The sequence below is a fragment of the Struthio camelus genome, chromosome 5, assembly GCF_040807025.1.
Source record: "Struthio camelus isolate bStrCam1 chromosome 5, bStrCam1.hap1, whole genome shotgun sequence".
NCBI lineage: Eukaryota > Metazoa > Chordata > Aves > Struthioniformes > Struthionidae > Struthio > Struthio camelus.
In genome coordinates, this window is record NC_090946.1 from 31,588,236 (window position 1) to 31,611,515 (window position 23,280).

Below are 23,280 nucleotides of genomic sequence, written 5' to 3' on the forward strand. Positions count from 1 at the left end.
TTCAGCTGTGTCACTGAACTGTGATGTTTGATTCCCAGTAAATTCTTACCTTTATCTGAATCTGTCTACTTAATTAGGAACTCATCACTGCAGATTAGTACAGTATGTGCTGTCTTTAGCCAACCCAGAAAACGAAATCCCAGACTTAACCTGGTTTGACCCATTAACCGCATGAGATCCAATTAGTACTGCACTCCAAGGTATAAATATTACTGCACCCTGGTTATAAATATTCTTCATACACAAAATGTTCTGCTGAGAGAATACCTTAATAATATATTAAGTTATACTATGGTAAAGGCACAGTGATTTTTGGCTTCCTAGCAATGCTAAGGCACTGGGTTGGGGATCAACTTACCTTTAAATTCAACTTTCCTATCTGCTGCGTGTAATCTACGCAGACTACAGAAAAGTCAAAGTAGAGAGTAGTATCTTTGCTCATTGTTATGCCACCAAGACAAGGTTAAGGATTTTACCAGATACAATGCACTTGGCAAAACAGGGCTTCTGTCTGGGAGATAATAAAAACATCCCTTGGGAGCAGGAGCAAGCCATTGGCAATAGACCAGCTCTGATCTGCAGGACAATCTTTTCTGGGCCACTGTGTCGTCGACTGTGGCCTCATGGGTGAGAAACTGCTTTTAGTAATGTGTGTAATTCAACAGTTGTCAAACTCTTGTAGTGCTTATACAGATTTTCAGATTTTTAGACAGAGGAACCAACTGGGACGGGATGGAGTAGCGTACATTCTGCCACTGCTTGATTCTGGAAAGTGGCCTAGAGGTGTCCTGGAAAACTAGGAACTTTCCTAAACATGGTATTTCTCTACTGCTCTGCCACTGCAGTGAGATTCCTTTCACTCCGTTTTCCAAATTTGGCATTTCCAAATCACTTACTACAAAAGCAAAAAAACAAAACAAAAAAAACACAAAAAAACAAACCCACTTACAGAGAATTGGAATGAGAAGCTCTCAGCAATGGTGTTGAAACAGTTGAGTTTTGGTGTGGCAGCTTTGGTGATGAAGGTAACGAAGAATCGGTCATCTCCTCAATATCTGAATGAGAAGATGCTGACTTGGGAGATTTTTTTTTACCAAAAGCTTGCTTGAAGGAGCTGCGTAACTGAAAAAACACCACCACAACAGTAGAGACATCATTAACAAGGAAACCAGACAGCAAAGCCACAGAGTAAAAACTTCAACATGCAAATATTCCAAACAATACAGCCATACTCGCATGTATTTTTAATAGAGGTAAAAGAAAATCAAAACAAAAGCTTTTTTCCTAAACTATTTTATGAGATTAATCAGGTAAATTCTTGATAGGACTGGATATCAATGCCTCCTATCTTATCTTTAAGATAACTATTGTATAACAAACACAAAATTCTGTTCAGTGCAGTGTGTTTTATAGCAATGTTGCAACTTGCAGCTATAACATAACATGGCTCAGACAAGGTTAATGATGCTGAAATGGTTAGTTATGTAAATGGGTGGGTTAGCTTTGTATTTCATAATTTAAAGTAGGTCTTCCTTACCTCATTGACCTGCCAGAAGAAGCGCAAACAAAAGGGGGGTGGGGAAGGGAAGGAAAAAAGACATGTTTTAACAGATAAAGCCAGTGACAAGGCAAGCTTTGGATTTCTAAGACAAACGTGACCTGTAATCAACAAAGACCAACAGATACTCCAGATAAAACTGGAGCCCTACATTTTCTAGAAATGGATGCTTCAAACAACCACTCATTTTTGCACTACTGGAGAAAGACAAGATCCAGATGTCTTAACTATTTAAATTATATTTTCTCCATGGTTCAGAAGGAATCTTTGGCTAACAATCAAGTTAATATTTTGTTCTTTGCAGCAACAGGCATTCCACCAGTGGAAGACATTGAATCTTCTCCACCTACCTGCAACTAAAAAGTCCTTTTTAATGGGACTGCCCTTTACCAAACAAGCAGAAAACTGAATATCAATGTGACTAAATTGATGTTATCCTAAAGCTGCAGTTAAACACTGCTTAACGGTATCACAAACTACATATTGCAGAGAGTCTGGTTTAATTATGAGCTGAAATTCATTTTTAACTAGACTAAGGTTTCTATGGTTGAAAATCTTTGGTTTTAACCCTGAATGGACAGCTGCATTTTTTCTATATATATAATAAAAAGATCTTGGCTGAGGATATCACCAGTGCTTGTGAAATAAACAATGTGCAAGTCAAACTCAACTTATATATTTTCTCAATAAAATTCTGATTTAACTTCTTCATTTTACAACAATGTGCTTGTTTTCAAAAACCAACAAACTACTATCCAGTTTCATCCACTTTTTATCTATTCGTCTTCATAACTTATTTGTTCCGCTTTATAATAAAGAGATGTTTCCTTAACCTTCCTTAAAGATAGTCATATGTTGAATGAGAAATACAGACTGATGTAGGACGAGATCTGCTAGATTACAATAACAAAGAACATAAGCTAGAGTAAAAAATAAAAAAAAGCATATTTATCTTAACTAAGGCTTAATGATCACAAAAAATTTATCTCATGGAAATTGAGTGAGTCACTATCAATTTACAAGTTACAGCAATTTACCTTGTCTATAAATAACATATCAATCAACATGACGAGGACTTGGGGATGACATCGTTTCCATTTAACCAATTATTTTAGGGGCAGAGAAGAAATACTACTGATATGAAGGAGCTAGCAAGATATTAAAATGGAACCACTGGGATAAGAATGACATTAAAACAAGATTCTACTCAGACTGTTTCTTATTGTACAGGAGTTTCATAAAACCTAAGAGGATCACGTACAAATACAGATCAAACTTCTCCCAGTTCAAATAACATTTTGTAGCAATACAGATTTATCTGTATACCCAAAAGATCTAGGAAGATTTAAATTCAGTGGGAAGGAAGGGGTAGATTGCTTTGCTGGCTACATTATAGGAACTAGGGACTTTAGTCCAAACTACAATCAGACTAAGGTCACTAAGGCAGTTATGGTCTAATTCAAAATGGAGTTTTAATAGGATGTACCTTTCCTCCAGTACAGGGTACCTTGTACACAGTAAATGATGAGCAAAGAAGGAAAAATTGGAAATAAAAGGTAAGTATTGCAAAACCTTGTGAAATAAATGTCTATCACAATAAACTCTTAAAAAAAATTTTTTTTCTTTTCTTGTAGAACTCCATGGTTAACTTTCAAAACAGAGAGCTCAAAGTGTAACATGTTCACTTGAAAGATGAAAGCGCTATAAGCCAAAAAGGGGGAAAAAAAAAAAGTAAAAATGTTCTTATTATGGATTTGTTTTACTTTAATGACAGATGTGGAGTTTTCCCTCAGGGGTTGGACACCGTATTACTTTTAGCCAAAATTGATATTTAACAGCTATTTCTGCTTTAAGACTGGCCTTTTGGCTGCTAAGGTAAAATTCATTCCTACATAGAGTCAGCACAAGCATATACATCACTTACGACTCAATTAAGTCTTCAAAAGAGAGTTTACACAAGATTTAAACAGTGCACAGTCCTTGTGCTGACCTGTTGCATGAAGGGAGGAAGGAGGAGTTGATCTGCTAGATTTCACTGTGCGTGTTCTGACAATTTCATATAAACCTAAAGCAATCTGTTAAAATACACTCACCCAGTTCTTCCTCTTCTTTTTCTTTGAATCACTTTCTATGTTGCTTCCCACGCTGGAGTGACTGGTAGCACTGTTAATACTAGAGACACTATCCGAAGAGTGCTGCCTTCGGATTCGCAGGTCTGTGGGTTGAGCAGCTCCAGTACCTGAACATTAATGGGAGGCAGTGCCAAAATTATTTAAGAAAGTTGATATTCTGTGTTAATCATTCAATCCCAAAGAAATGCTTAGGGAAATAAACACGCGTACAATCATTTGCACCACGTAGTTCAAACCAGTGCTACTAATCCTTGTTTCTCATGATGAGACTAAAATTTTAGACACAGCTCCTTCCAACCTTTTCTTCAGCAATCTTTCTTAGCATAAATCTGGGAGTAATAAAAATGAGATATTACAAGACTGCATTCAGTCAAATTCAGGACAATTACATTCATGAAATTATAGAAAACGCTGAAGAAAATAAGGCCATTACACAGCGTGCCATAGCACGGAGAAGGGCTTCTTTGCTCCCTTTTCATGTAGAATCTAGAGGGGTGAATTACTAAATGCTGACAATAAATTCAGAGAGATCATACTGAGTGTAGGAAAACCTTTGTTAAAATGCGTTCTCAGTCATTTAACACATTCATTTACTTCTGTAGAATTTACTATCCTTTTACATAGACACCCATTTAAAAATCCCACATTATACCAAAACAAGTAACTAGAGCGTGGTCACAAGACAAAATAGATGTCTGACAGGTACAGTTACATCAGATACTACCAAGAGGACTCATGTCTCATGAGCACTGCATAGTTGCTAAATGTAGTGCTTGCTTCTCACCTTTACAGTTGAGCTCAGGTGTGTTGATGACTCCATTAATGGCAGCCTGGGCAGCAGCATTTTGCTTCTTCAGTAGTTCGATAGTCTTCCGTAATTCATTCAGTTCTGAATCCTTGAACATGAAACAAAACTGGTGATATGTCTGAAAATCTAGCGTCTCCCAAGAAGCCACCTTTCAAGCTGAGCCCTGGTACCTTCGTAGGGCATTTATGGAGTGTGTGTGTATATACATACATACATACATACATGTACATACATGTACATGAAAAGACAAGAAAATGAGGTTTGACCTACCTGGGTCACACCCTCAACAGACTAAAAAAGAGCTTGGTTATTGCAACACCCAGTTGCAAAAATGCACATGCTCTCTAATACAAAAATAATGTGTATTCAGGTATACTGTTTAAAAATCCAGTGTTGTTTGTTCTGTAATGACTTGTACAGATATTATTTGTACAGGTATTTCTTTTGGACATGCATATGTGTGGAAGCACCAGGAAGAAATATATTATAAAAAGACATAATACTGAAGGCTAGAATCCAAAGCAACTATTTGTTGGAATAACCTGATTGGCTGTCATAACTTATCAGTGAAGCAAACAAGTATTTTCTGCCAAGTTTTAATTACATTTTTCTACTTCACTACAATTGAGAAAAATAAGGCAAACAGCGTACGTGATCTTTTCCACAGCTACTGAAGGAGCAAGAGCAACAAAGCTGGAAACAGAACTTCAGATTTGCATACTGACAGCGCCCTTCCCCTCACCTTAAAGACTTCACCAATAAATTGGTGCAAATCACATACACATTTTACTTCAAATGTGAAAGAAAAGTTCAGCCTCCCTCTAAATCTGTCAAAGCACCATGGCTGTGACAATCCTTAGAAGTCCTCTTGGATCTGGCCATCTAGGATACTTATCGTTATAACTATATCTTCCACAAATACTTCTCAGACTTGCCTTTTGTTCAGCTGTCATTGTCAGGCTCTGCAGTCTAATGGTCATGTTTCCTAGACTCTGCTCAAATGCTGCCACAAGGTGAGCCTGAAAGTTAAAGGGCACAGAAGAGTGAGTATTCTGCTCTCTCCTGCAAACAAGAATATTTATGCAAGTGTTTAAATGTACTACTTAGTGTATTTCAGTTCCTTGTTGTGTAAATGATACAGAGAAAATAGGAGAGATGAGAAAAGGTCACACAAGTTGAGCATACATTGCCAAAATGTTTATAAACAAATTACCAGGAACAATTTAACTGTAGAAAATTAGGAGTGGCAAAGGTAACAGAGCAATTGCAAAACTGTAGAATATGACAGCCCACTCCTGTAAAATGACTGCCAGCAGCACGCTGAAAGCATGAAACCATGCCTGGCTGGGCTGCAGCTGACACCAAGCACTTTGGAAAACAGATCTCCTATCATGAAACGTAGGAAGGAAAAAGAGACAAAACAAACCATGCCCAAACATTTCCTGTGATTAAGTTTTTGAACTGAGACTTAATCTCTGACTTTTTGTATGGGCCTTTATTAGCACCTGCAGAGTCGCTTCATGATAGTCTTCAAGTACTCTCTTGCACTGTTAAGGTAACTGCTGCCACACAGCTTTTTGCCAAAATTTTAAAGCTCTTCCAGATAGTTTAAAAACAAACAAACAAAAAAAAAACAAAGGTAGCTGCACATAAGTTTTAAGCGGATGTTCTGAAAAGTAAAATAAAATAGAAAGAAAGTCTAGAAAAACAGAAACAAACATACAAAAACAGACTTTTAGAGATAGAAAAAAAACTATAAACAAATAGAAAACAAACTTTTAGAGATAGAAGATGACCAAGAAACTTTGCTCCAACTAGATAAATACTTCCTTTACGAATATTTCCCCCTGAACTCCAGACTTCTATAGTGGCCTTGATACAGTGGAAAACTGAATAGAAACTTAACACAGAAAAAGAAAGGCAAGCGTACACGCTTGCATCAGAGAATTTTCAAGATTCTCTCAATGATACCTCTAATTTTTTAATTAAAAAGCCAAGATTTACATAATCTGTACTAAACTAGATGATGAGAATTCAAAAACATACCTAAGAAGTTGCTACGAGAAGGTCTATACACCAAGGACATTTCTGTAACACTGTTCATATTCAATTGTTTTGTGTCAAGTAAAGAAAGGAGAAGTAGCTTTGTTTCTTAACAGTACTGTCATTCAAATCAATTGAAAAATCACATAACAATCAAGTAAAAGAGTATAAAATACCCTATAAAACCTTAAAAGTGTTTCAATTTAAAGATATTGCAAGGCAATTTAAGCGTGCATTTTAGATGAATAGAGAGAGCTTGAAAATGCACCATCTTCATTTTCTCATAAGCAATGATTAGGTATGAGATGATCAAAGAGAGAATTAAATGCTGCTAAAGGCAAAGAAAAATGGTTGTTTTCATCGTCAAATGCTAGAGACTACATAGGAAACTTCTGTTCTCTGGAACCACAATTAGGTTTAAAAGTTTGTTAAAATGTTTGAGGATCTGGTATTTAGAAGAAGTTTTAATTGCAAATATTTTTAAATGAAGTCATAAAAATGTTATCACACACTCATATGTTGACTTTCCATTAAAAGAAACACAGACTAGAGATAGCTGTCATACTGCTTATAGACTAAGAATTTAGAGATCTGGAAAAACTGGCAACCCAGACAGCCAGTAGACTTTGCACGAGACAGCCTCAACACTGGAATTTTGCAAGCAAAGGGAAGAGTGAAGGAGACTAATACATCCCTACCAAGGTTTTTTTCCCTCTACTTACTAAGCTATGATCCTAAATACGTACCATCTTCAAATCACGACATGAAGATTAATATTTTTAGATTTTTAAGTTGTATGTTTACTAGGAAACATAGAAAGTTAACTTAAAAATTCATACTAAGTAATTTAACTGATTTAACAAATCATGCTTAGTAACCCATGCCCAGCCCAAGTTAGTCAATCATCCTTTCCCTGTAATGGACAGCAGATAAATACGTCAGCAAAATTAGTAATATCAAGGTCAGTTTCTTAAGATAAAGATTTGTTTTAAGGTAGACAGACCATGGGAGTCACAGAGGTAGAGTTCACATCGTGCTATCCAACAGGTGAACTCGGGAAGCCAGAGAAGTCGGCAGAGTCCTAAGATGCCTCCTCTGCAGGGAGGGATAATGAGGGAGACTGGACTACTGCAATTCTGCAGCCAGCCTGCTGGATGCCTGCTCAGCAGATATACTTGCATTCAGCTAAAAGGCCTCTCCAAAATTTGAGTGCATCCCACTCACAGTGAAAGTCCATTTGCCAAATATCATCTAGAACTTCCTGGTGCTTGGGCTAGTTATCCTTTTTTGTTTTCCCCCAAAATACTGAGAACCCAATGCTGATTATATTAAGAATATTAGCTAAGAATTGAAATGAATGAAAAGTAAAGAAGAGAAAAGGCAGAACGAGAAGATGGAGGAACCTGACAAAAAAGAACTATGTTTCTAGTGCCATGACATAGATGTACATGAATATATATATGCATATGAATAAATAACATAGGCTTAATTCAATATAAAATTTGCTTAATTACACATGATGATCTACAATAACCATATCAAATAATAACATTTTATTTTTTCATATATCACTACAAGTAAAATTGTGTAAAAACTCTCCAAGCAGAAAAGGACATTCGCTCAACCTAAGTGTTTACAGAATGGCAAAACCTTTCACAGAGCCATTCCAGACTTATTCATCAGCAGCACACAGATGACTTATCCTAAACAACTGTTCTCACATTCGCAATGAAAACAAACATGAGCAGTACAATAACACGGGGACATGCATCTCGTGTTCCCACCAGCCCCTGCAAAAACAAGCAGAGCTGAGACTGTGAGAAAAATAGCAAAAAATAAGTTAAACCCTCACTACATGTGTTTGAAAATGTAAATATTTATTTAAAGAACAGACTGAAAAGTTTCTGTTGGACGGGCAGGGAACAAAAAAACCAATATTCAGTAATACTCAAGAATCTCAATTCCCACTTTTACAAAAGTAAAAAAAAAAAAAAAAGAGAGAGACACAAATGGATAAGTGAGCTATAGAATAAAGGTAATTTTACTTTCTAGTTTGCAGGAACTCTTTTCACAAATTCTTGCCCTAGATAGCCCCAGAATAACATCAAAGCTGCAGAGTGCATAGAGGAAAACTCAGAAAAGATTTGATACATCAAATAAAGATAGGAATTCAAACTGCTTATGTTAAAAGCATTAACAAAATATATTCTGTAAAGGAAATGTCATAAAGTATTTTTTTTTACAAACAGAATTGATTTGCCTAAAATGTGCTGGGTACAGACCTGGCCTTTTACACGGAAAAAAAGTACATTCTCCAAAGAGAGATGCCTATCCCAGAATGAGACTGAAACGTGTTAGTAGGACAGTTTCAGAGACATCTCTGCAGCAACCTGTAGCTGATTCATGAGCAAATGAGGGATAGGTTCAGATCTAGGAAGCTTAAAAAGAATGAACAAAAATTTTAGCCAAGTAAATGAAGCAAGAGTGAAGCAAAAATGAAGCAGAAAAATAGAACATTAGCAAAGCAATAAATGATGCTAACTTAAAAAAAAAGTACAGTAGCAGTATGCATAAAAAAATGATTCCTCCAACAACAGCACTAGCAACCATGCACAAACTTATTGAGCAAATTAATGGAACCTGGGGTAGGCAAACAAAGGCAGAATCACTATACATGCCCTCATCCTTCTACTCTTTCCCTAAGCATGTGCTACTTACTGCTCTTTAAGACTGGCTACTAATTCCTGTGTTGAATAACAGCTTACTGAATCCAAACACTGCATAAAGAAGGATTCAGCAAAACTGAGCCAGAGTTACATGAGCTGCACAGCTGACAAAGTTCTTTATTTTTTCTCATATTGTTAATTAACCCTAGCTCTTGCCCTTCACACAAATGCAGGAGAATTTGGTCTGTATTTAAAAGAGAATAAAGCTCACACGTGAAAGAAGCATCTGGATAGAAAGCAACTAATGCACCCAATCCTCACACAGTTGCAGTGCAAACAAGAATTTAATTTTTGAAAGATTTCTTCCTCCTCTTAGGAAAACCACAGAACAGCTACACGGAGCCGCAACACTTTTATTTGGCTTATACATTTACTCTGCTGTTGGTTTTCCTCGTCTGTTTTGCAAGCTGGATGAAGCACTGTGATGCCTGCAGCAAACATTACAGTACATTTCCCCCTTGAATCCATGCTGTGGTAGGTGTCACTGCTCAGATGAAACCTGTCCTTTACTGTGCCAAGTTTAGTATTCCACTTATTTGAAGAGCTGAGGGACAGAAATGTCCTCTTCAGTAAGCATGTGTTCTCATGTTTACCCTTTCCCATAGGCTTAGGATACAAGGACGACTGGATTTGATGACTATTCAAGTGTAGCTTATCTATTCTAGGATTGCTTATTTTTCTAGAAAGCTTCTGTTTTTCAGATTTCTGCTATCTGCGACTACAGGACGAAAATACAAATACACTTGTTCAGGGTCATACATAGTGTTGCCTCAACACCTCCTGGCTTCAAAATCTTTTTCTCCAAGTGTCACCTAAAATATTCAGCATCTTACATTACTCCTTCATCAAATTCAAATTCCTCAGAGGAAACAAGTAAGACTACTGACCATGCTAGCAAAAATCAGATATGTTCATTCATCAAACACAACTGTAAATCAGTTCTCAGTGCCCCTTGTGCCACTGTTACCTAACCATTCCATTAGCCCACTTTTTAAGCAATGAGAAAATGTAAGTTCCTATAAATACATTTCAATGCAAGTTCCTATACAATTTTATTCTCACCAGTTATAACCCTCATCTGTATCTCATCCCACCTAAAAAATCAAAACAAGACATACATTTTTAAAAATAGATTGACTATTTCAAGATCCTAAGATGGTTTATAAAGCCAATTAAATATTACAATTCAGTATTTAAATACATGCATAAGACAATTCAGTAGGACAGAGGATCTCATTTTTGGAAAGGTCCCAAATGTATATAATTTTTTTTTTTTTTTAGACACATAGGCAATACGAACCGAATGTTAAACACTTTGAATCTTTTTGTCACTCAGAAAAACTGGGGTGGTAATTGGTACATCAAATTCATTCCCTGTTAGTGTTTGTTCTCTGAATTGTACTCACATTGGCAGTTAACTGAGTTGTCAGAGCTGACACTTTTTCTTGGGATGCATCCAACTCTCTTCGTAGCTTGCGAATCTGTATATTTAAAAAAATCACTTTACTGCACCTTAATATGGAGAATTAAAATAGCAAGACACAAAATGCAGAGTGTCTTGACAGAACATTTATGCCTGTCAAACACAATGTGCTCTTACCTCTGACTGGCACTTCTCTTCAGGCTGTAAAATGAAAACAGGAAAATATATGAGGACATTGCAACAATTCATAACCCGCATGTCAAGTTTCCTGTATGTAAAACTCAAATAAGAACTTAATTTTTTAGGATTTCAACATCCATATTCAATCGAGAATTTATTAACTCCTCAGGAGGAAGCAAGCAGCCTGCTTGCACAATAATTTTTCCTGCAGGAAGAATGCAGAATTTTGGTTTCACTTCCCAGCCTGCCAAACAGTGAGTCTCCGAGTTTGAACTGTGGATGGGTCAAGTCCTGGCTCAGTGCATAAGGGACTGCACGAGGCTCAGGAGAGCCAGTAGCGACACACAGCATGTGTGGTCCTGGGCAAATCCCTTATTCCCAGCCTCAGCTGGCTGAGGATGGAGACCACACTTTTGCATTCCACAATGACACCACGAAAAAACTGACTACCAATTGGGTGCTGCCTAGGCACTGTGGTGACGAAAAACTGAGGACACAGCTAGTTAACTGAGCATGCAAAGTGAAATGCACTGACTTCCCGTTGTGGCCTGCGTGATGAAACTCTGGTTACCATGGCTAGCTTCTAACCAAAGTTATCAGCGAAGCAGAAGTACATGGCAGGAAGCTACATGCACCACTATCCTTATGTAAACATGTCCAGTACCAGCCACCATGAAAATTTGAAAATTATACCCATCAAATCACACTATTAAGAGCCACTCCAGCTGGGCAGCAAGCACATAAGGCAGGAACTTAGTCACTGTAGACCGCTCCATGCGGCTCTCGTGACTGTAAACGATAGCCCAGAGGAAAGGTCCATCTTCCATCCTTCAATACGATATCGGTTTTGGCTTCCTAGATACCTTGCTTGAGGCAAGGTTAATGAAAGGTGGTATTCTCAATCATTTATTATCACAGTCTTAAGGCTGTGTTACACATACAGCCTGCTTATAGTTAAATAAGTAGGTGAAATAATATACTATGTTGGCCTGACAGACCTTTCTTCATAAGCAGTTACGCATGCTCTTCCAAGAGCAAGCCCTTCAATGTACTATTGTATGATGCAGGCTTGTTTCAGCTGTGAATGTGTGGTAAGCTTGAGGTTGCATCATACTTGCATAACAATTTGAAATTAAAGACTCTCTTCAATTAACACATAGTTCAGAAGTTAATTATTACCCACTGTTTGCTTTTTAAAAAGGCTGTGCTTTAAGAACACCCCAAAAGCGTGATTGCAACTTGCCAGAAATACATGATTCAGCTTTATTTGAGCAGCGAAGCCATAGAGTTGAAACATCTGCTGATGTTAAACAACAGCTGCTGAATACTTCTGTACAGTCCTGTGTGCACTAGAACCTGGTCTGGTGCCAGGTCACTGCAGCTAACACCCTAACAAGCTAGATAAAAGCTACACAAGGTATGGTTTACATGTCGCAGTTTCACTTCCCCATTACAGCGTAAGTGTAGTCTTAATTTAGTAAGTCTTTGGTATTACATGTTCTAAATGGGAAATCCTTCATGAGACTATTAAAAGAAAATAAGCAAATGCAATACATATTTTAAAAAATTGTATTTTCAAACTCTAGTAAATCTTATTTCAGGATCAGATAACCTAACATATTACTGAAATATTTTCTGAGAAAATATTACTGCCATAATGAACAGCAATGGCTTCTTTACAATTATTAAGATCTATGCTATTAAAAAAATCTATTTAAACTATGCAAATCATTAACATAAGGCTGGAATGACTTTACTCAGAAAATTTGGGGTACTGTAATTATTAAAGTTCAAATCTCCTCAGATCCACTGAGGTCCTTCGCAGCAAAACATATTTAGAGTAGCTATAAAACACCGATCCAAAAAATGAATTGCTGTCTAATGAGGGTACTGCTAAACCTCCACAACTTTGTAAAGAACATAAATATTTCTCTAAGAGCTAGTATACAAAACACAATGAAATGAAAAGCACATTTTTCTCCTTTTTGGATGACAAAGGTACTTGCACAACAAGACCAGTCAGTTCAATAATTTGATTGACAAACCCAGACTGCTCATTTCATTATACTCACTGTTGAATAAATAGAAGATGTACTGGACACCAAAGAGAGAGAAGAACCGTGCACTAAAGGAAAGGAAATAAACAAACTGGATATAAATACAATAATCACATAGCAGAATCATCACAGATCATCTATTGCCAACTAACAGCCTACTGAGGAAATATTTTCATAAATGTCATCATCCATCATAAAGTTAATTATATTATTGTTCTAATAACACTCAATTTGCAGAAAATATGGCCAGCTAACACAATCCACAAACTTTGATTTGGTAGAGCTGTTTTAACAATGCAATACGAATAGTTTTGGGGGGGAATGGAGGGTCGTCAACAAGGTTAAAAAGAAAAGCTTTTGATGAAAAAAATTTTCAGAAATACTTATTTCCCTGGACTGTTTATCTTAAGATTGGTGCAAAAGGGCATATTCAGGGCAAGAAGAAGCAAATTCATTGAAACGAAGGAGTGATAACAGAAGTAAATCTACCTACTTCAGCTTTGTTTGGTCTCTTTTAAAGTAATAACATTTCTTTAGCAAGACAAAGTTCTTTTTCTTCTACAAAACCAATCTGAGTGAAAACATGGCTATAAAAGCTTTTCTGGAAAAGAATTAGCTTCAAACAGTTTTTGCATTTAAATATACGTTCGGTAAAAACCATACATATACATGGATTCTTCAGGTTATTACCGTCACCCTGATGTTAGGATTTACATACAACAACATTTTCTTTTCGATTATGCTGTTAAAAAGACAACTACCTGAAGCTATTATTTCTGCTAATGAAACATGCAAAATTACCTTTCTTTTTTATTTTTAGAAACAAAATACTTCTACTGCAGCTTTCATTCAAAGTAGATGAATTTCATACAAATCATACGAAATCATAAGTGTTAATCACTTTTACTTTCATCTACATTCTGCGGCCAAAAAAAATTTAGAAAAGCTGCCATTTTGCTCTAATTACCTACTGAAATTCTTCTACATTCATAATAAATGGGTTCTGCTTTCCCATTGACATTATATCCTAAGGCAAGGCTGGAAAGAGAAGTAAATAAAGTCTAAGTTGGCTTCTGGAACAATTTAAGACAATTTAAAAACCCACAATAAAGCAAGAAACTCACATTCATTAGCTTTTGTGGTTTGGTAACATTTTCAATTGAAGTGATGCTTACAGTTAGATGCTAAGGCCTGGACTGCATTAAGAACATAAAAATAACTAGAATGAGTCAGACCTAAGGTCTGCCCAATCGCATAGTCCATCTCTAGCTGAACCACAGCAAACGCGTAGGGAAAGGAATGTAAGAATAAGGTAGATACTCAGAGATTTTTCCCCAAGTACACCTTTGCATCTTCTGGGAAGCGGCAGAGATGGAAATTCCTGAGACGGAAATTGTGTTCAGATTACTATTTTTCATAGTCACTGTGACCTACCTGCCATTAATTTGCTTAATAAGTTTTGAATTCGTTGATACTTTTTGTCTGTAACAAAAAGGTTGTCTTTGGCTAAAAAGAATAGTTCTTTGCAGTTGTTTTAGACCTACTGCCAAATCAGTTCCTTGAGTGCCTCCTCATACTTGTGACATGAGGTGTAATGAATAACTGTCCTCTTTAGGATGCACTGAATTATATATTATCACCTCCTTCAATCATCATTTTTCCAAGCTAAAGATTCCTAATCTATTCAGACTCAAACTCTTATGCACTTAAGGCCACCTTGTCACTTTTCTTTGCACTTGTATTTTATCCTTACGATAACCTTTTCTTTTTTTTTTTTTTTAAAGCTGGAATGACCCAAGTGTGGGCAATATTCCACAAGACAAACAATAGACTCTTATAAAGAATATATTGTTATTTTCTGGTTTGCTTCTCTGTATCATTCCTCTGTGCAGTTTTCACCAACAGAATAGCAGTGAATTCAATAAAGCAACCACATCAAATGCCCAGGCAAGAAACAGATCTTCTCACACGGGAAGAGGACACAGGCATTTTTAACTTAGCATCATCAACTGGAATACTTAAAGGAGAAAAGAAGAATCAAAGTGAAAAGGGGAAAGAAATGTAACTCTGCTTGGGAACCAGACTCCTGCCTTGCAAAACACCACCACTGCATCACTTGAACGTGTATACAATTTGAAAATTTATAGTTTCAAGGACAACCAAGGAGTTAAAATTCTTCTGCAATTTCTTTTTAAAGTATCTGCAGATGGCTACTTTAAGGCCATTTAACTAGGAGCCTGAAGGCAGCTATGCTCTTGACATGATTCCTGCCTTCTGCAGTTAACATGCATCTGCACGCAGCCTACAAACCCAAATTGTTTTGGAGCTATTATTCTAAAGCACTATACCTGCACATGCAACCATGTATTGTTTGTAACGTTAGGAAAAAACAGTGCAGCCATGATCAGCCAAACAGCAGAAAGAAGAACAGGTATGTTGGTCAGTAACATGGAAGGGAATGAAAATCAACAAATTATATCCCCAAAACAATTTCTTTCATTCCTCTTTCTCAAGCAGGTTAAAACATCAGGCTGGAGGCAGTAGCAGCACAGGTCGTGGGGAAGACTTACTTCCCTGGAAGCAGGGAAACTGGGTAGCCAAGATATTGATTAAGTATTAGGTTGTGCTTTTTCCTTGAAGTTCTGGAGGCTGTTCCTGCTGGCATCTCCCCAGTCCTGAAACCCTTCATGTTGAAAGAATCAGAAAGACTAACATTTCCACCTAAATGCTGTCTTGTAAGAAAATATGACAGTACTGCACACTACGGAGACAAAAGTTTAAAAAAAAGGCTTTTAAGAATAAAATCCCGGCTCTCCTGAAGCTAACGAGAATCAAATGTCTTGTAATTCTATGTGTCAATAAATAATTCAGAGGTAGGTTGGTAAGCATTATTTAAGATGTCAATTTACCCTCCACTGATGCTAGCTGGTTGTTTTCACAGCCATATATGTATAAAATGAATTCAGCCATTAATCGCAAACTGAATTTCTGTAATATTTTTTTACCTGTTCTCTCAAGGGGTGCTTGCTCTTTGAAGGTGAATTAGATTCACAGGTTTGAAAGCAAAGGAGAACATACACACCATATTCAACACCACGTGCTCACTTGGAACTTTTCATTAGCTTAGAAACAAGTGGGAGCTACAGGGCTACCTCTGCTTTCAGTAAGGCTATAGGCTATAGAAGTGACAGAAGGCCTTTAATCTGAAGGTGAAAAACGAGACTGCACAAAAACTTTCGTCCCATCTGATAAAATATTATTATCCTTTTAGGTGCCAAAAATTTAGGGACATCTGAATTTGACTACTTCATCAGCATGTTCACTGCAGGGTCAAATTATTTCCTCATATAAAAGTAGTATTTTTCCACTGGCTTCAGGTCCATGACTTGGTAGGGTGTTCTTAGACTTAACTTTCTGGTTTAAAAAGGTGAATGAAAAGTGCTTGGCAGCACATTTGGCCTGGATAACTCTACTCTTTTTCTTTTATTTTTTTAAATGATTCCTCCCACAAACATGTAATATTTTTTAAATTTTTCTTCTAAACTAGTCTCTCTCCTGTACAAGAATTTCTGAATTATAAAATATAGTTTATCCTTCCATATGCCAAAATGGATTAGCTGCAATCTTATCCATATTTAAAATAATAAAAGAACAAGGTTACAATTTTTTGGAGGATGTCTTGGATAACAGTTGAATAAGTTTTGCTATGGCAGCTCTTTCAAATCATCTAAACGTAATAAAGAAGCAGTGATTTAAATTCATTCACCGATAATATTAAAGGACACTTTAGTAAGAGAGGGACTACTCCTCACAGAATGGAATTCAACTGACCTCCTCTTCGAAGTATCAGCTAATCTTTGACTATTTATGATCATCGGGCTTCCTGTGAGCACGGCACAAAAATGGGTCAGTTCCTGCAAGGACATAGTTTTCAGTCCTGCAGGGTTATTCTAATCATTTTCAGCTCCTAATGAAGATCCTCAGCTGTGAGCCTCTAAAACACAATTATATCTAATGGAGTTAGACTGGCAGAATTCAATAAAGAATTAGCCCTGAATCTTCATGAAGCTATATCCAATATACACGGTTCCCCATCCCCAATGGCTTTTGCTCAATAGAAAACTGATGGGGTAACTGGTATCTTCAGGAAGACACCCTGTGGCTCTCTTACAGACCTCTGTAAGCATTTCAGGAGTGGTTCCCAAGCACAGCCAACTCTACACGAGTGGCAACAGTGGTGTGCTGGTTTTGACATGCTAAGTAAACGCAAACCTTTCATGGTGGTGGAAGCAAAGACTTCTGTGACCCATATCAGTAAAGCACCTGAGTCTCAGCCAAACTCCCCATCCTTGCCAAAACAGAGATTGGAGAGCCAATGACATCACCTTCCCATGAACCACTCCCAGAGCTTGCCTTGTCCTTGACTTCCCACAAGTACGTGTCACGTATTTTGTGACATGTAAGCATATGGGGTTTTAACAGGTACTCATAGTTCAGGCAGGTTGGACGCTCCTGCTACAGCTATAATGTTGCTAGCTCAGTAGCAATCAAACTAAATAATCATATACAGGTAAATGACCGTTTCTTCTTATATTTACTTGGGCCTCTCTTTTTAGGTATGACTACATAACTGAAAAGAAGACAAAAGAGAAAAAAGAAGAGTCTATATGTTTTGAAGAACTACTTAGGTCCCCTCTGTGAAAACAACGTGGATATAAATGCATAACATTCAGCAGAAAGAGCAAGCAAAGCCATTTTGAATTCAGATTAAATACTTAAAAATTAGCTGGGATAAAAACAACTGTCTGGCTGATGTCAATTATTTATGCTACAAACAGAAGTGTGGAGGCCCAGGTTCAGGAGAATATTCCTATTCAAGAAAACACCTTAACTTGCTAACTGTAAACATGCACTTGAGTCCTGAGATCGCTAAAAATTAAACATAGGATGTCTTCAATTCATTTCTTCAGTAGTGATGGATGAGGTACAATACTTATACGCTTGCTTAAGTCCGTCCAGAAGGATCACCGAACACAGCGAATATCACCAGAACAAAGATGACTAAGGCTAAAGATCTATATAACACTGAGAACGCTACACAGAGACCTTCGCGCTAAAATGACTCCTCTACTGAATTAAAAAGCACTACATTAACAGTTGGTTTAACTGAGAATGCTCTTTTGCTCATTCCAAGCACTTTCACACACTTTACTGACCTTCTTCAAAGCCATCACGGAATGAGCCAGAGCGGCTCATTGTCCTGCTTTTCTCATCCAGGGACATTGAGCTGTTCCTGAAGCGCGTGTCACTGTAGGGGTCGTACGGACTGTCTGCATTGGAAAGGCTGTGAGTCCGCAGCATGGTTGGGTTTGACAAGCTCATCTGGGCAGCAGTGGTTGGGCTAGCTACAAGGTCAAGAATAAAGACCAATTTAATTGTGAGATTACAAATTCTCAAGCCTGTTTTTTGTGCAACTACCAAAAAAGTTCTTTTTTCTTTATTGTAAGATACAAATTTTTGATGTCTTCCTCTCCAGATTTCATGATCTTTCTAAAATCAACAGATTTATGTCAAGAGGTATGTAAAGCAAGCTAATGAATATGAAAACACAAGTAAATAAGGTCAGTTTAAACACTGGGTGATAAGTCTATGCTTCTACAGACAAGCTCAATGAACTATATAACACCTTGTAGGCACGAGTTAATTAATCCTCATTTAATTTGGAATAGTCCTTCCTCAAAAAGGAGTCAAATGCCCAAAGGAATATAAAGTAATCTTATGCCTACATAGAACAAGCCCTGTGAAATATCTGCTTTAAAGCTTTCAAGCTCTAAGAAAGTGACATCTTATGTGTATTTAAGAGAAGTCACAAATTTTAAGAGGTTCAGTCTCCTAATGATTTGTATTTCAGAAGTACATCTCAGAATTTTCTTTACACGATGAGGTCCTAAGGATTATTAGAAGTACACAGGTTAAAAGACACTCTACAAACATTAATATTGCCTCAAAAGCCAGCACTCTTCAATTCAATGTGGTTTAGAATACAAAACTTCCACTTCAGTTCCATATTTTTTAAAGAATTTTTGTGCTAAATTATATCCAATGTTTACTAAGAACCGTTTTTATGGAAACAACTTTGTTTCTTTTTATGTTTTTGTTGAAAAAATTTGAACAAAGAATTGCCATTGAACAGGTTCCTTTATCCGTATTGTCACTGCCTGCTTCTATACACTCCATCAACTGATACAGAATTCTGTCAATTGCCTCCTGATCTCCTGATTCATGACATACTTTCCTCCTCCAGGCACTAGTTACATGACTATTTGAGGCACTGATTACATGATTAATCTGCTCTTTTAAAGATTTACTTCTTTTTATGTAGAAAATACAGTAATTCTGTCTGAAGGTGCTCAACTTTTGTATCAACATTTGCTATTAAAGTAAATGCAGTGGTATCTCTTGACTTCAGTATCTCCAAACTCTTTTATTAAGACTACAGTTAAATATCTTTTTTTTTCCTGTTAATTGCTTGAGGCCAAACAGCTTTCGAAACATATTAATGTCACTGATCTTCAATTTTCTCCATAAAGAGTTAACTTTCCGAGCCTAAAGAGACTACAGCTTTTTGTTTGACCACTAATGTACTTTCATGAGCTTGACAGTTTGTTAGCTGTTGGCAACGTAATGACACTGTCTGTATATTTAGCTGAAATTTTGCTAAGTGTTAGTTTATTTAGAGCTGTTTATTTAATCTTTTTTTTTTTCTTCTCAGTACACTCAAAGAGATGCTTTAAAATGTCACTGCTACTACTCAAAACTACACTAGAAAGAGGTAACCATGTTGCAAATTCATATAATATGAGAAGTTTACAAATATAAGCTCAACTGTTTTGCATATAATTTTTTCTCTTTTTAGAATAGATGGAGAGGCTTTTGAGAGTCAGAAAGAAACAGAAGAAAACTGTTCAACATAATGCTTTACAAATTTCACTTGAAGACAATATATGCTGTTAGGATTGATTTTCATATCTAAGCACATTGCAAAGGCACCAAAATAATACTAAATTGCCATACCAGAGACAAGCATGTATTTTTGATAACTGGATCTTTCTAAACAGGTGCCCATAGTGTGCTGACTGCTGAACTTACCAGAAAAGGAAATATACACTGTTTAAAAAGGTTTTGTGTGAGATTTCAGGTGGCCTTCAGCGTCTGCAAGGCTCAATATCTGAGCAGACTTTTATCTTGCAAATAGTCGTTGCACATTTCACAATAAAATAAATACTTGTTTCTTATACAAAATATTTTGACTGTTTCAACTTGAATGCCAAATTACAGATCAATGAAGAATGAGACTTCTGTCTTTCAAGATGAAAGCACGCAAAGTATTTCCAGATATATTCTCTAGCCTATGAACACTGTAAATCAGTTTATTTTACCTGCTGATATCATCAACTAATATCTGCAAAGCATTATGGATCCTGTTAAGCAACTTTTATTGTTTCCTTCATTTAAAAAAGTCTTACATGTATCTACGTCATTAAGTGAAGAAATGGCAAATTTTCTAGCTTAGAATTCTCCTGATTTTTATATGATTATTTCAGATTGAGCTTTGTTTGATTTTTGAACAAGCCAACTGAAAAACATATACAAAGATTAAAATATCTTAGAACGATTAGACTGACACATATGCTAAGAAACGTGCTTGGATTTTAAAGCAATATTACTAAGCAGGCAGGCAACTTTTTAATTCCTTTAAAAACAGCAATGTGTGATATTAACACATAGCTCTATGGAATAGCTCACAATTTATATAAAGGCATCTGATTACTCATAGAAAAGAGGTACTGCATGAATGCGACCTTTGGGCACCCGAGATAACAATGCTGATTAGTTGCAGTCATTTCAAAGAAAAGTGCTTCCTGATGGCCAGGGTGGTACTTGGAGCTACTCACAGAGTACTGTATTGGGTAATACTCTGTTTTCAAGGCACAACCTACTGCTATGATTACCAAAACAGATAATTATTCACCAAGCTGGGAGAAGTTAAATCTAGTTCCAGAAGGTGATGTTATGCTGGATCCAGATGAAAATGGAGAATTGCCAGCAGTTTCCTGAAGGCCTCCTGCTGAATGTGACCGTAGCCACTCTTTTGCATCTTCTTGATTACGAACTTGGGATGAAGGAGTATACCTGTAAAAACATTTTTTTCAAAATGAACTTTGACTCTTATTAGGGGGAAAAAAAAACAAAAGAGACATGTCACAAGACTTGGGGAGGGGAAGAGAAGGAGAAAGACAGAAAAATTTCCATATATAATTTAAGTGTTAAAATGATACATACAACACAATTCTGAGTAAAGGAGCTGTTCCAAGCTTAAACCATTTCCTTTGGGTTTGGAAAAAACAACCCCTTTCTTATGGCTTCAATAGTAAACCAACCAGTAGTAAACAAGAAGTTACAGATAGAAGTAGTGCAGTGTGGAAGTGTAGCGTGTGTGTATATGCATGTGTGACTGAAAAATAAAACCACAATTTGGAAATCCTTTCCTTTCCTTAGGTTATGCCAAAATTGTATCATTATTTTAATATCTTGGTCTGTCTCAAAGTTTAGCTGGTTTTTTTGACACTATAATCAAATTCAAGTCAACAAAGCCATTATCAGATTTTTAAACAAGCTGTGTCACAGTAATTCATATTATGGAGATGTTCGTATAAAAGTCTTTGGAAGAATATCCCATTTAGTTCAAAACTAACAGTATTAGATCACCATAAAGGGTCCCATGCTTAGCTTTTCTGAAGCCAAAGAAAATAGTGGAAATCCCAACTATGCTGACACGAATGGCAAAACACCAACTAGCCTCACCTTAGCCAGAGTTTTAATCATGCTTTTGTATCTGCCTGAAAAGTAAGCAGGTTATCACAGGAGTTATGTGAAATATGCGGTAGGATATAGGTATCAACAGAAAGAGCGTAACAAAAGTGCCTGCTTTGAAACAGCGAGACGATGAGCACATGCTAAGTGACACAGCACCTCTCTGCTGACGGATGTCAGCATCAGTGGTGTTACACTGCACCGTCTGGTTTTGAGAAATATTTATGAACTACTAAGCTCTTCTTTCAAAAATTAAACAACTGGAGCCTATTATTTAAAAGGCAGTCAGTTATCTATTTAATTAATTAGATTCCATTTGATTGGATACTCTATAGAAAGACACAACTAACACTGCAAAAACTCAAACTATTTTCAAAACATATATTCATTCTTCTTTCTCACCACTCAAGCAACAGTCCCTGACTGAAGTCTATCTGCATCTCTTAAGTTTTGCACATATATATCAGTTTTATTAAGAAAAGGGCTTTAAACAGTCATTTTATGTTAACACACTAAGGGTTTTTTTACAGCATCAATACCCACCTCTTCAGCACTCGAATGTTTCAGTCTTAAAGGAGAGTCTTTATTTATTAGAGACACACTTGACAACCACAGAAACATCTTAAACAAAAATTCCATTTTAAGAAATGCTTTTAGCACTCAGCTTCATGTGATAAAGCTGCTGTGAAGAATAACGTGTAGAGCACAGAATAAACTGCAGCTGCAATTTCAAGGCATCAGCTTAGTGATCCTAAAAGCAGCACACAGCAATTCTGAAGTTGCAATTTTATAAATAGTCCAAGGCATTTTCTGTAAATTCCATAGCACTTAAAGCATTTAATTAATAGACCTCAGGTTGAAAATCTTGCTAGAATTGCTTGTATCAATAGAAAAATCTTTTTTGGTGCAATTTTTTAATGTTAAAAAAATCACAACCTTACAGATGCATAAAACGTATTAGAAGACATTTGCCAAATATCTGTCAGCTTGGAGTTTTTTTTTTTTTTTCTTTTACTTTCTTCTAGAAGGGTAGAAATTATCTCTACAGACCTATATATACGTATCCCGAAGCATATAGCATTTTAAGTCCAATATTTCCAATCTCATCCTAAAGGATGGATTTTACATCAACATCAAGATTCCCGGGGCTGCATTGTGAAAATGATTTCATGTCATTTCACATAATAGCCATAAAAGCTGCTAAATTATTGTTTTCAAATCAAGCCCAGTGATGGATTATGAGATGCTTTTCAGCAATTCAGCCAGCAAAAGCCACAGTTCTTGCTCAAGCGGAGAAGCCACTGGATGGAAAAAAGCACAGTGGTAAATGGCCTTCTTTAAGGATTAGGGAAAGGAACAAAGAAAGAAAGGAACAAAGAAAGAAAGGAACAAAGAAAGAAAGGAACAGAGACTGTTGCAACCTCTTGCTTTCACCAACAGTCACAACAGAAACACAAAGCAAACTCCAAAGCCACGACA

At 36.5% G+C, this 23,280-nt stretch overlaps 1 protein-coding gene across 3 annotated transcripts in view; it reads right to left on the reverse strand.

Annotated features, from left to right (window-relative positions):
* NAV2 (neuron navigator 2) overlaps positions 1-23,280 on the reverse strand; it is a 245,424-nt gene that overhangs the window by 20,513 nt on the left and 201,631 nt on the right. For all 3 annotated transcript variants that reach the window (XM_068945366.1, XM_068945365.1, XM_068945364.1), the window contains 9 exons: positions 20,960-21,120; positions 18,144-18,332; positions 12,943-12,995; positions 10,868-10,891; positions 10,674-10,748; positions 5,434-5,517; positions 4,475-4,586; positions 3,652-3,797; positions 950-1,122 (listed from right to left, as the gene is read on the reverse strand). In XM_068945366.1, the coding sequence (XP_068801467.1) occupies positions 950-1,122; positions 3,652-3,797; positions 4,475-4,586; positions 5,434-5,517; positions 10,674-10,748; positions 10,868-10,891; positions 12,943-12,995; positions 18,144-18,332; positions 20,960-21,120 (1,017 nt within the window). The remainder of the gene's footprint in view (positions 1-949; positions 1,123-3,651; positions 3,798-4,474; positions 4,587-5,433; positions 5,518-10,673; positions 10,749-10,867; positions 10,892-12,942; positions 12,996-18,143; positions 18,333-20,959; positions 21,121-23,280) is intronic.